Consider the following 12,500-nt stretch of genomic DNA (forward strand, 5'->3'; position numbering starts at 1 on the left):
GTGAAAAGTGCAAATCAATCCCAGAACAACTGCAAAGGACATTGTGAAGATGCTGGAGGAAACAGGTACAAATGTGGCTATATCCACAGTAAAACGAGTCCAATATCGACATAACCTGAAAGGCCACTCAGCAAGGAAGAAGCCACTGCTCCAAAACCGCCATAAAAAAAAGCCAGACTACGGTTTGCAACTGCACATGGGGACAAAGATCATACTTTTTGGAGAAATGTCCTCTGGTCTGATGAAACAAAAATAGAACTGTTCGGCCATAATGACCATCGTTATGTTTGGAGGAAAAAGGGGGAGGCTTGCAAGCCGAAGAACACCATCCCAACCGTGAAGCACGGGGGTGGCAGCATCATGTTGTGGGGTGCTTTGCTGCAGGAGGGACTGGTGCACTTCACAAAATAGATGGCTGCATGAGGGAGGAAAACTATGTGGATATATTGAAGAAACATCTCAAGTCACCAGTCAGGAAGTTAAAGCTTGGTCGCAAATGGGTCTTCCAAATGGACAATGACCCCAAGCATAATTCCAAAGTTGTGGCAAAATGGCTTAAGGACAACAAAGTCAAGGTATTGGAGTGGCCATCACAAAGCCCTGACCTTAATCCTATAGAACATTTGTGGGCAGAACTGAAAAAGCGTATGCGAGCAAGGAGGCCTACAAACCTGGCTCAGTTACACCAGCTCTGTCAGGAAGAATGGGCCAAAATTCACCCAACTTATTGTGGGAAGCTTGTGGAAGGCTACCCAAAACGTTTGACCCAAGTTAAGCAATTTGAAGGCAATGCTACCAAACACTAATTGAGTGTATGTAAACTTCTGACCCACTGGGAATGTGATGAAAGAAATAAAAGCTGAAATAAATCATTCTCTCTACTATTATTCTGACATTTCACATTCTTAAAATAAAGTGGTGATCCTAACTGACCTAAGACAGGGAATTCTTACTAGGATTAAATGTCAGGAATTGTGAAAAACTGAGTTTAAATGTATTTGGCTGAGGTGTATGTAAACTTCCGACTTAGGTCCCTCAGTCGAGTAGTGAATTTCAAACACAGATTCAACCACAACGAATGGCACTTATTGGTAGATGGGTAGTCATTGTATATCCCTTTGAGCATGATTAAGTTATTTATTACACTTTGGATGGTGTATCAATACACCCAATCACCACAAAGACACAGGTGTCCTTCCTAACTCAGTTGCAGGAGGGGAAGGAAACTGCACAGGGATTTCACCTTGAGGCCAATGGGGACTTTAAAATAGTTACAGAGTTGAATGACTGTGAAAGGAGAAAACTGAGGATTGATCAACAATATTGTAGTTACTCCACAATACTAACCTAAATGTCAGAGTGAAATGACTGTAGGGAATTAAAATAATCCAAAACATCATGTTTGCAATAAGATACTAATGTAAAACCGCAAAGAAATGTCCTAAATTCAATGTCTTATGTTTAGGGCAAATCCAACACAACACATCACTGAGTACCACTATTCATATTTTCAAGCATAGTGGTGGCTGCATCATGTTATGGGTATGCTTGTCATCGGCAAGGACTAGGGAGTTTTTTAGGATAAAAATAAATAGAATAGAGCTAAGCACAGGCAAAATCCTAGAGAAAAATCTGTTTCAGTCTGCTTTCCAACAGACACTGGGAGAGAAATTTGCATTTCAGCAGGACAATATCTTAAAACACAAAGCCAAATATACACTGGAGTTTCTTACCAAGATGGCATTGAATGTTCCTGAGTGGTCTAGTTACAGTTTTGATTGAAAATCTATGGCAAGACTTGAAAACTGCTTTCTAGCAATGATCAACAACCAACTTGACAGAACTTGAAGATTTTTTTTAAGAATGTGCAACTATTGTACAATCCAGGTGCAGTTGTGTAAGTACTTTATCAGTATTTTACTGTACTATTTATATTTTTGACTACTTTTACACTACATTCCTAAAGAAAATAATGTACTTTTTACTCCATACATTTTCTCTGACACCCAAAAGTAGTGGTTACATTTTGAATGCTTAGCAGGACAGAAAAATTGTCCAATTCAAGCACTTATCCCTGGTCATCCTGACTGCCTCTGATCTGGCGGACTCACTAAACACACATGTAAATGATATCTGATTGTTGGAGTGTGCCCCTGGCTATCCGTAAATGAAAAAAAAAACAAGAAAATGGTGCCGTCTGGTTTGCTTAATATATGAATTTGAAATTATTTATTCTGTTTCTTTTGATATTTGAGCAATTACATTTACTTTTGATAATAAAGTATATTTAAAACCAAATACTTTTAGACTTTTACTCAAGTTGTATTTTACTGGGTGACTTTCACTTTTACTTTTATCTTTACTATTAATGTATCTTTACTTTTACTCAAGTATTACAATTGGGCAGTTTTTCCACCACTGTCCAGGTGTGCAAAGCTCTTAGAGACTTACCCAGAAAGACTCACAGATATAATCGCTGCCAAAGGTGATTCTAACATGCATTGACTCAGGGGTGTGAATACTTATGTAAATTAGATATTTATGTATTTCAATTTCAATAATTGTGCAAACATTTCTAAAAACATTTTTTCACTTTATCATTTTGAATTCAGGCTGTAAAACAAAATGTGTAATAAGTCAAGGGGTATGAATACTTTCTGAAGGCACTGTGTGTTTATTTTCCATTAGCTGAAATGGTCCCTTGAGGTCTCTCGTCCTTATCCCAGTCCGCTCATAATTACAGCCTCCATGTGTCTGTGGAGCATATCGAGGAAGCCAATTGATCTAGGCTCTATCCCTCTATTCCTCTAGAAAGAATAGCCCAGAAGTGTTTGAATACCCCTTCTGCCATAGCCTTTTCTCAATCCAAATCATACTTTGCAAACAGCTGCTAAAAGCTGAGGTGAAAACAGTATGAGACATACAGTATTAGAAATGAATGCGCTTATATACAAAAACTCAAAAGAAAAAGTGTGGGAGAGGATACTCTTCCTGAATAAGTTATTTATGTGCTACACACATCCCCTCTGAGTAACAGAGCACCAGGTATTATTATTGGCTATTTAAAAAAAATACCACAGAAGGCTTACATTGCATTACATGGTAAAATCTACAGTACATTGAAAATTAGACCATTTTATGTTCTTGCCACTGTTTTTAGCACTACCTTTCCGTGTTCACCGCATGCTATTACTGGAAATTACGACTTGTAATCTGCAAGACAGGTTCGTCAGGGATAATTGCACATAGAGCCATTATCATGCTCTTAAGGCCAAGCATGAAGGCTTTCTTCTGTTAGTCTTCCTTACGCTTTTTCTGTGCAATTTTTGAGTCTTAAGACCAAGATCCATTTTGGGATTGTGTAGAACATTTAATCATTAAGACCCATATCTCTCCATACACTACTTTGTGATGGTCTCAGTTGATTAGACCTATTAGCAGGGCCAGTAGTGTACTATGACCAAGAAAAACTCTGATCAGGTCACATGGCCAGGAAAAATCCTAAACCGAATTTGTCAGCTATATGCGAGTGGAGGTTTTCTCATTTAATCACTTCATGTTTCTCTCTTAGGGTTTCATCCTGACCACATATTTAAAGTAATTATATTCAAATTAATTTCAAGTAGAAAAAACACTATTAGGGCCCCAAGAAATCACGGGGTCTATGCCCCAGGCAATTGCTGTGTCATTGCAGTGTAGGTTTACTACCAGTCTGTCTTTGATCAAATGTGGTGTCTACGTGATGCGATACTCTTTTCAACCTGAGTTTACGGTGGCGCTGTGAGGAATGGTTCCACGGAAGGGGATGCGTCTTTGCTGACGGCTCTATTAGCTAGCTAATTTATACTAACAACATTGAACAGTGTTGAGAAATCACGACTCACTTATGTCGTATGTGCAGAACTTAATGTTCCAAGCTTGCCATACATTCGTTTTTTTATTGCCTGTCCTCAAGACGCTAGCCTCAAGCCTGTAAGTTAAACGTTATTCCCGCATTTGTTTATTTTTGTGACTGCACAGTCAGTCCAAAGATATTTATAACTCAGCCTTCTTCTGTCTGGGCTAGTACTAGTAGCAAGCTAGCTAGCTAACGTTAGCATACCGGCTTGACAATTTATTTCTGTTGTTGGTGTATTTTGCTGCATATGTTACTGTCTGGCCCAAAATGAAATAATATTCAGCTTCGTTTCTTAAGATGGAACGCTAGCTAGCTGCTATTTTTCAGGGCTAACTTGGTAGTTAGCTAGTAAGTATGAATGGAAATGGGAGCCACACTTTTTTTTCCTGTGGTTATTCTGTAAAACGAAATAATGACCTACTAACCCGTCGCCAAGTTAATGGTTCTGATTAGGTGGAATACAGCTACGACCGGAAGTTACTTTTTCGTAACAGGCTAGGATAATTTACTTAGCAGGTTAGGTAAATTAACAGCAGACTGAGGCTAAGAAAATAGTTTGGGTTAGCTAAATTGCTCTCTTAACCTGCTACGAAAAGTTACTTCCGGTCGTAGCTGTACCCCATCGACTCACTACACAGGCTAATTGCGCATAGCCCATAGAGAACAATAGTAATGGATTTTTTTTTGTAGGCACTAACTCCGCCATGTTTTTGGGGGATAAACGTCTGTAATAATGTATGTTGTAAACACAAATCCATTCCAATAAGATCTGTTGGGAAAAAGATTGGATGTTGCCACACACATACCTACTTGTTAACTAAATTAAGGAAGTTTCCTTTAAAATGATTCATAAATATTATCCTGCCAACCACTATATGAACAAGTTTAAGGAAAACATCAACTCAAATTGTACCTTTTGTAATGACCACCCAGAAACAGTGTTGCATCTTTTTTGGCATTGTATTCATGTAATGAAACTTTGGCAAGAAATCAGTAGATTTATAATTGAACACATTTATGAAGATCTTACACTATTGTGGAGAGATGTACTGCTTGGATTCTTTACCTACGATAGAAATAAGCTGAAACATTTTTATGTAAATCATTTCATTATTCTTTTGGCCAAATTTCATATTCACAAATGTAATTTACAAACAGAACACCACATTTTCTTACCTTAAAAAAATAAATTGAACTGTATTTTAAGACAATTAAATACTCTACTAACAAAAGCTGTTATAATTCTATGTATGTCCCTTAAGGTTCTTGTGTAATGTGATATTGTACCCCCTAGCCCAATTGTCCATTGTATATTATTTATATATACTTGTGTTCCCACATGTACTTCCTGTATTGATATGTTGTTAATAATAATTTTAAAAAAGGCTTAGGAGATCTTAGACCTTTTGTTCTTTGAGATAATCTTCAGCTTATGTCACTTTTTGTGAATAGTGAAGAATTTAGGTATTTTATGTTTTTAACCTTTTTTAACTAGGCAAGTCAGTTAAGAACAAAATCTTATTTACATTGACAGCCTAACCCGGCCAGACTCGGACGACGCTCGGCCAATTGTACGCCACTCTATGGGACTCCCAATCATGGCCGGTTGTGATACAGCCTGAAATCGATGCAGTGCCTTAGACCGCTGCACCTCTCGGGAGCCCCCGAAATGCAATGTTATCAAATCAAATGCAAGCACAAAGCCTTCATAATTCATAAAGGTCATGTTAACTGAATATTATCTCATAGAACAAAACATATAAGATCTCCTAAGCCAAGTTAACCTCAGGCCTTATTTTAAGCATTTATCCCAAAACCCCATTATTTCCTGATTTATTTTCCACATAGGAATGGCTGATGAACCAGAGGTAACTTATTTCTGTTTTTTAGGACTACAAGCTGGCGAGCTCTATTGCGCATGTTTTCAAACACTGTGCGGAAGTGTCTGTGAACAAGGTGCGTTCTGTACTAAAGAACAGTGTTCAGTGTTTAATTCAACGGAAACTGTACTGTATTGAACAACCAGTTGAAGAACGGTGTGATTATGGTGGCCGAAAGGCAGATCGTGTATAGTGTGTGCTGCACGAGTTTTGCGTTTTCAAATGAACACACCCATTTTCATTAGGCCACACCCACCAAACGGGAGTGAATGTACCTTGGGCTGTTCAGGATTTTGCAGGGAAATTTTGTATGATATTTTTGGGCAAATATTCATGATTTTACTGGGACAATGCTGGCATTTTGCATGGCAATATGCAATGCTTGTCCAATTTGTTGTGATATGCATGTTTGTTGATGTGGCTTGATTGAACCATATTATGCAGTAAATGTGCAGTGATTGGTTGAAATTTCAAGCCCTCTTTTCTTTTCTTTTTTCCTGGATGGACTGGCTATTGAACATTGTGCACTGTTTTGAATGTGTTGTTCAGTACCTACCCCATCATGTAATGTAGCAAATGTTGAAACGAACTGAACACAGCCCTAGAGTGTATTCATTAGTTGGACACTGTTGCAAAACGTTTCACACCATTGGAAAACTTTTTGCAGCAGAAACGGTTTACTCCACGTAGAGTATTGGACAAATTCATGTAGGTCCCTCCCCTTTTTAGTTCCGTTTGCTTCCATTTGTGTCCGTTTCACATTGCTTGGTCTCAGTGAATAAACCCTGATGTAGGCTAAACTCATTTTAGTTAGAAATTACCTGTATGATATATGAATCTTCTGATAAGCATGTTGCATTTTCAAATGAATTGTAAACGGATTTAATCGTTGTTTGTATTACCTCTTTTACCAGTTGCTATATAGAGAGATTTGTGATGTAGCTACCAGTAAGTGGGAGCTGGCAACAATCAAACCATGGAAGATGATTCCCCAACCCTAAAACCCAGGCGCATCCAGAACCAGAATGTAGTCCATCGACTGGAGCGGCGGCGGATCTTCTCTGGGCGGGCTGGAGCCCACTGGTACCGCGTGCGCTGCTTCCACCAGAACCTTTTCCCCAACTTCACTGTGGTCAACGTAGAGAAGCCTCCCTGCTTCCTCCGCAAGTTCTCCCCAGATGGACGCTGCTTCATAGCCTTCTCCTCTGATCAGACCTCCCTGGAGATCTATGAGTACCAGGGCTGCCAGGCGGCTGAGGATCTGCTGCTGGGGCAGAATGGGGAGACCCTGGCCAATGGCAACGACCAGCGCTCCCTCAACATCCGCGGCCGCCTCTTTGAACGCTTTTTTTCATTACTGCACGTCACTAATGTGGCCTCCAATGGAGAGCACCTGAACCGAGAGTGCAGCCTGTTCACTGATGACTGTCGCTATGTGATCGTGGGCTCAGCGGTCTATGTGCCAGAGGAGCCCTCTCCACACTTCTTTGAGGTGTACCGCAACAACGAGTCTGTGACTCCCAACCCCCGCTCTCCTCTGGAGGACTACTCACTGCACATCATTGACCTGCACACTGGCCGGCTTTGTGACACCAGGTCCTTCAAGTGTGACAAGATCATCCTCTCGCACAACCAGGGACTCTACCTCTACCGTAACATACTGGCTGTTCTTTCTGTTCAGCAGCAGACAATCCATGTCTTTCAGGTATAGATCTCAGCCTGCATCATCCTCCTCTGAACCCTATGCCTACCTGGAAGTAAGATTATCAAATGTAATTAACGTTTTTACAAACCTTTTGCTTTCATCCGGTAGGTGACATCAGAGGGGACGTTCCTGGACGTGCGAACCATTGGTCGGTTCTGCTACGAAGACGACCTCCTCACTCTGTCTGCGGTGTACACTGAGGCCCGGGCCGAGGGCCAGCCAGGCTTCTCCCGCCTCTACAAGGAGAAGACCATCAACTCCCTGAAGCACAGACTACTGGTCTACCTGTGGAGACGGGCTGAGCAGGACGGCAGCGCCACCGCCAAGCGACGCTTCTTCCAGTTCTTTGACCAGCTGAGACAGCTGAGGATGTGGAAGATGCAGCTACTAGATGAGCACCACCTCTTCATCAAATATACCAGTGAGGACGTGGTCACCCTGCGAGTCACTGACCCCTCTCAGGTACACCTACCCCCTCTGCCCTAATTAAGTTTCTGTAATAAGGCCTTGTTAGTGTGCAAATCATTCAAGTATGCACTTCTGAAAGTGCTATCTCTAAATCCAATCTGCAGTTGATTAGATACTGTTATTTGATTTTGTTTTTCTGTACTCTACATAAAGAGACTGGGGAATTAATACTGTAGATTCAGGCTCATTTCAGCTTATTGCTCAGAAAACTTCTGATTTGAAATATTGATTTTGTCTCAAACATTAACTATAGGCCTATTTCATATGATTGTTTGCTGCTGTGGCATTATTGCATATCATCTTTATTTCTAACTTCATATCTGTCTGCTCTTCTCTCAGCCCTCGTTCTTTGTAGTGTACAACATGGTGAGCACAGAGGTGATGGCAGTCTTTGAGAACACCTCTGACAAACTGCTGGAGCTGTTTGAGAACTTCTGTGACCTGTTCCGGAACGCCACGCTCCACAGTGAAGCTGTTCAGTTCCCTTGCTCTGCCTCCAGCAACAACTTTGCACGGCAGGTCCAAAGAAGGTATTGGTGACTGGGGGGGGGGGCTCACTGCAGGGCTAACATGAAAATAAATCCATACAGTGTGGCCCAATCCAAAGGCCAATAAATTGAACCAATTTACAGAAATTAGACTCTTAAAACAGTGTTTAGTAGAGTTCTGAGAATTTCACAGTATTCCTTAGAATTTTTCAGTTAAGTGATTCAGAAATCTTTCTGCTTATGCTCCTTCCTGGTCAGGTTCAAAGACACCATCGTGAATGCAAAGTATGGCGGTCACACTGAGGCTGTGAGGAGGCTGCTGGGACAGCTGCCCATTAGTGCTCAGTCCTACAGCAGCAGCCCCTACCTCGATCTTTCTCTCTTCAGCTACGACGACAAGTGGGTATCTGTGATGGAACGGCCCAAAACATGTGGAGACCACCCCATCAGGTAACATTGGCTAGATAATGCTGATTTGTAACGTTTTTCTGTAGGGCACAACAAACGTTTTTGCTTTATGTAAAAATGACATGTAATAAATAATAAAGGGGTGTTTATTTTCTTCAACTGTGGAGCTGCCCCGAAGTCTGTTAGAGACATCAATCATTCAGAACGAGATAGAGATTCTGTTAGATTCCACTGGAGCATGAATGCATAATTCGACTTTTCTTGACCCGGTGTTTATTAGAGACCGCCATTTATTAGCTAAAATGTGTAAATGATGCCTGGCCATTATAAAAGGCAGGGACTTGTTGGAGACTGTTTAATCAACATTTTATGGTAACTGTAAGCTCTCTTGTTATTGAAAGTATTACATTTATTGTTAGGAAATGAAACTACAATAACTAATATAATGTTATAGGACAACCATTTGGATGTTACTGTGTGTTCCTAGATACCCTCTTTCATTTCAAACTTGCATTTGAAAATACTTTTCTTGTTAACTACAGGTTTTACGCTCGGGACTCTGGCTTGCTGAAGTTCAAGATCCAGGCAGGCCTCCTGGGCCGTCCCATTAACCATGCTGTCCGGCGGCTGGTGGCGTTCACATTCCACCCCTTTGAGCCGTTCGCCATCTCAGTACAGAGGACCAACGCTGAGTATGTGGTGAATTTCCACATGCGTCATGTCTGTGTATGAGAGGAAAGCAGTGGACTTGACCTGGAGAACTTGTCATTGTACTGTGTAGAGCAAAAAGCGGTCATTCTGCCTTTTTTCTCCCCCTAGTGTGAGGAACAAAATAAGACTGGACTGTGGGCGGAACCACTTGAAGTTGAAATTGGGAGCTTGGGGATGGGGGATGGATTCCTTGCAGGGACCAAAGATGTTTTTGGCTGGCTCTCAAAATGTATTTTTTTTGGTCACATTTTATTCTATGTATTTTTATTTAGCCTTTTTACATTTGTTTTATATTTCAATAAAATTATTTAAATATTGATTGTGATTCTTTTATGAATATTTTACTAGAATAAAGGCAATCTGTAATTTGCTTAGTGGACTTAGTTATTAAAACCTGATTGTCCCCTTTTTGCTCATGTTGAAGAAGCTTTAGACCAATATCATTTATTTTCCTCTTTTCCCATTTAACAGATAATGGTTGCATTCATACCACTTACACAAATTAGCTACTATATGTGACTAACCTAGCTCATACTCTATTAGAAATGAAATACATTATGTGGGTATGTTATACAGTAAATTACCTTTAATGTTATTTGAAAATACTGATTCCTTGTTGACCCGATCACCACAGACAAAAGTCAAGTATGAAGACTTTCATGAGGACGGCACTACTGTAATGCACTCATGGCTGTTGCCATATTTTGGAATACATGAGCGTTTAATGTTATTTACTGTTGAGCAGATGTTATTAGCAAGAACAAATTAAATTTGTAGGTACAGTTTTTTTGCTGCTTTATTTCAGGTTGCTGTCAGCACCATTTGGAGTGTACATCCATGCTAGTAATTTCCCCGACGTATGAATTTGACCTAAGATATCTTGCTCGCATTACTGATTAAAAAAAATAATAATTCTGAGGTTGATGCTTTCTTGGGATTATCCAATGCATGAGCCTCTGCCTGTAGGAAATGTGGAGTGAAAAGTCTCAGCTGAGGAGTGGAACGAGAAGTGTGATCCAACTGGAGCTTTCTGTGGGTGTGTGAGTGGGAAGATGCCTGTGTACATCACCTTTCTCATTTAACTCAGACATAATGATACTGCAGCAAAACGGAACCGAAAAGACAAAGGAATGAAGAAAAAAATGCTATGGCGATCATGTTTTCACAGTGCAATCAGCTCAGTTTTGAAAAAATAGAAAGTTAAATTTGCATTTATCTACATTCAGGTCCATAATTATTAGCACCCTTGATAAAGATGAGCAAAAAATACAATAAAATAATTACAAATACTGAACTGTATTGTATGCTCTAACCAACTAGGAAATTATATTTTATACTATTACAATTGCCCAGAGAAAGATGTGTAACAAGGAATACAAAAAGATCTCTAAAGGATAGGTGTGTTAATCATTTTGACCCCTGTTTTCAATACTCTAGCACCCTCCCGTTGAGACTTTTTGTAAAATGTTTTATAAGATTGGAGAACATATTGGGAGGGATCTTAGACCATTCCTCCATACAGAATCTTTCCAGAACCTTGATATCTTTTGCCTGCTCTTTTGGACTACCCTTTTCAATTCAAACCCCAGGTTTTCAATGGGGTTCAATTCCAGAGACTGAGATGAGCATTGCAAAATATTTAGGCATGTGTGTCCCATCTGAATAACAGATAACAGTTAGGTGAGTTCTACAGAAGGCTTTGAACACTTGGGAAACTAAAGTTGGGAAACTTATAGCATGGTGTTGATATGCATTTTTCCTTCATATCTGTGTCCATTCCTCAGTAAGAAATCAAGCCTGAAACGTATCTTACTGTATTAACCAAATGTTAGAATAAATGTATGAGTAATAAAACTGCTGCCCAGCTAGTTGCCTGTCACCCTGCTCTGCAGTAATCTCCAATCAGATAGTGGGAGTAAGTCCAGGGCAGCTGGACAAAGGGCCATGCGTAGTGATATCCTGCCGGCCCCCATCAGAGGCCCAGCTCTCTGGGGTTAACTTGTGAACAGACAGCAGGTGCTGTGGGATTAAGTGTTCACCCTGCCTCTGGTTACAGGCTAATTGAACACATTCAAACACCTGCTTGACAGCTAGGGGAGGATTCTGCTGCTGTGATGTGAATGGGGAATGGGAGGGGGTGGTGGTGGTGATGAGAGGTTAGGTAGGGGTTCCAGCAGTTAGTTGATTAATTTGTAATATTTTCTGATGTAGGATGAATTAAATCTCTTGCAGATCTCATTATGTCTCAGAGAAATGTGAAATCTAGCATGCGAGTGAGTGACGGACCATACGGTAGCTTGTCTTTACACCTTTGCATTATTGAAAGTATACCCACCCTTTTTGACTTGTAGTTCACTTCACTGATGCTGATGTACTGTATCTTTCAATGAAAATTTGGTAAGTGATCCTCATAAATGAAGTTTGTTCCCATTATTGGAAATGGATTCACTCATTTGCACGAAAGGATCACAGTAATGTATGAACAATAGGAGGAGATGATCTCAGTGACAAACACATGTATTATGTTCTACTTCTAATGTATTGTAGGTATTTTTGGTCTTACTGGCACACATGAAATAAAGGTGGTCTTGTACAAATGCATGAACATTAATGTCCATAAAAATATTTTTTCTTTATCATTGAATTGACTCAGTCAGACGCCTCATGTTAATTTGATGTAAGTTTAGTCACAATGTATGATCGGGCAAAGGCCTCATGTGGAATATGTGTCTTCTGTAGCACAGCTAAGGAGCCAGCAGATGAGCGCTCCGCTGTTGGCCTGACCTTGGTTGCTATGGCTACGAGGTGCATAGAGTGTTATAGCCACTGTCTGCCTGGTAACCCAGTCCCTGCTAATTGCTGTTGTCTTGGCAACGCAGCAACCAATGTAATCCTAGGAAAGGGCAACAATCATAAATGTATAAATGTATCTGGTGCTTGCT

General features: G+C 40.3%; 1 protein-coding gene across 3 annotated transcripts; it reads left to right on the forward strand.

Moving 5' to 3' along the window:
- The first annotated feature begins 3,767 nt into the window (after positions 1-3,767).
- LOC100380576 (de-etiolated homolog 1 (Arabidopsis)) lies at positions 3,768-9,877 on the forward strand. Of its 3 annotated transcripts, NM_001173861.1 has the most exon segments (8): positions 3,877-3,972; positions 4,589-4,633; positions 5,789-5,854; positions 6,693-7,483; positions 7,592-7,945; positions 8,291-8,481; positions 8,698-8,889; positions 9,390-9,875. In NM_001173861.1, coding segments are annotated over 5 exon segments (1,656 nt in total). In that variant the 5' UTR covers positions 3,877-3,972; positions 4,589-4,633; positions 5,789-5,854; positions 6,693-6,754; the 3' UTR covers positions 9,580-9,875.
- Positions 9,878-12,500: the final 2,623 nt, after the last annotated feature.

The sequence above is a fragment of the Salmo salar genome, chromosome 16 (assembly GCF_965601325.2).
Source record: "Salmo salar chromosome 16, fSalSal1, whole genome shotgun sequence".
NCBI classification, from domain to species: Eukaryota; Metazoa; Chordata; class Actinopteri; order Salmoniformes; family Salmonidae; genus Salmo; species Salmo salar.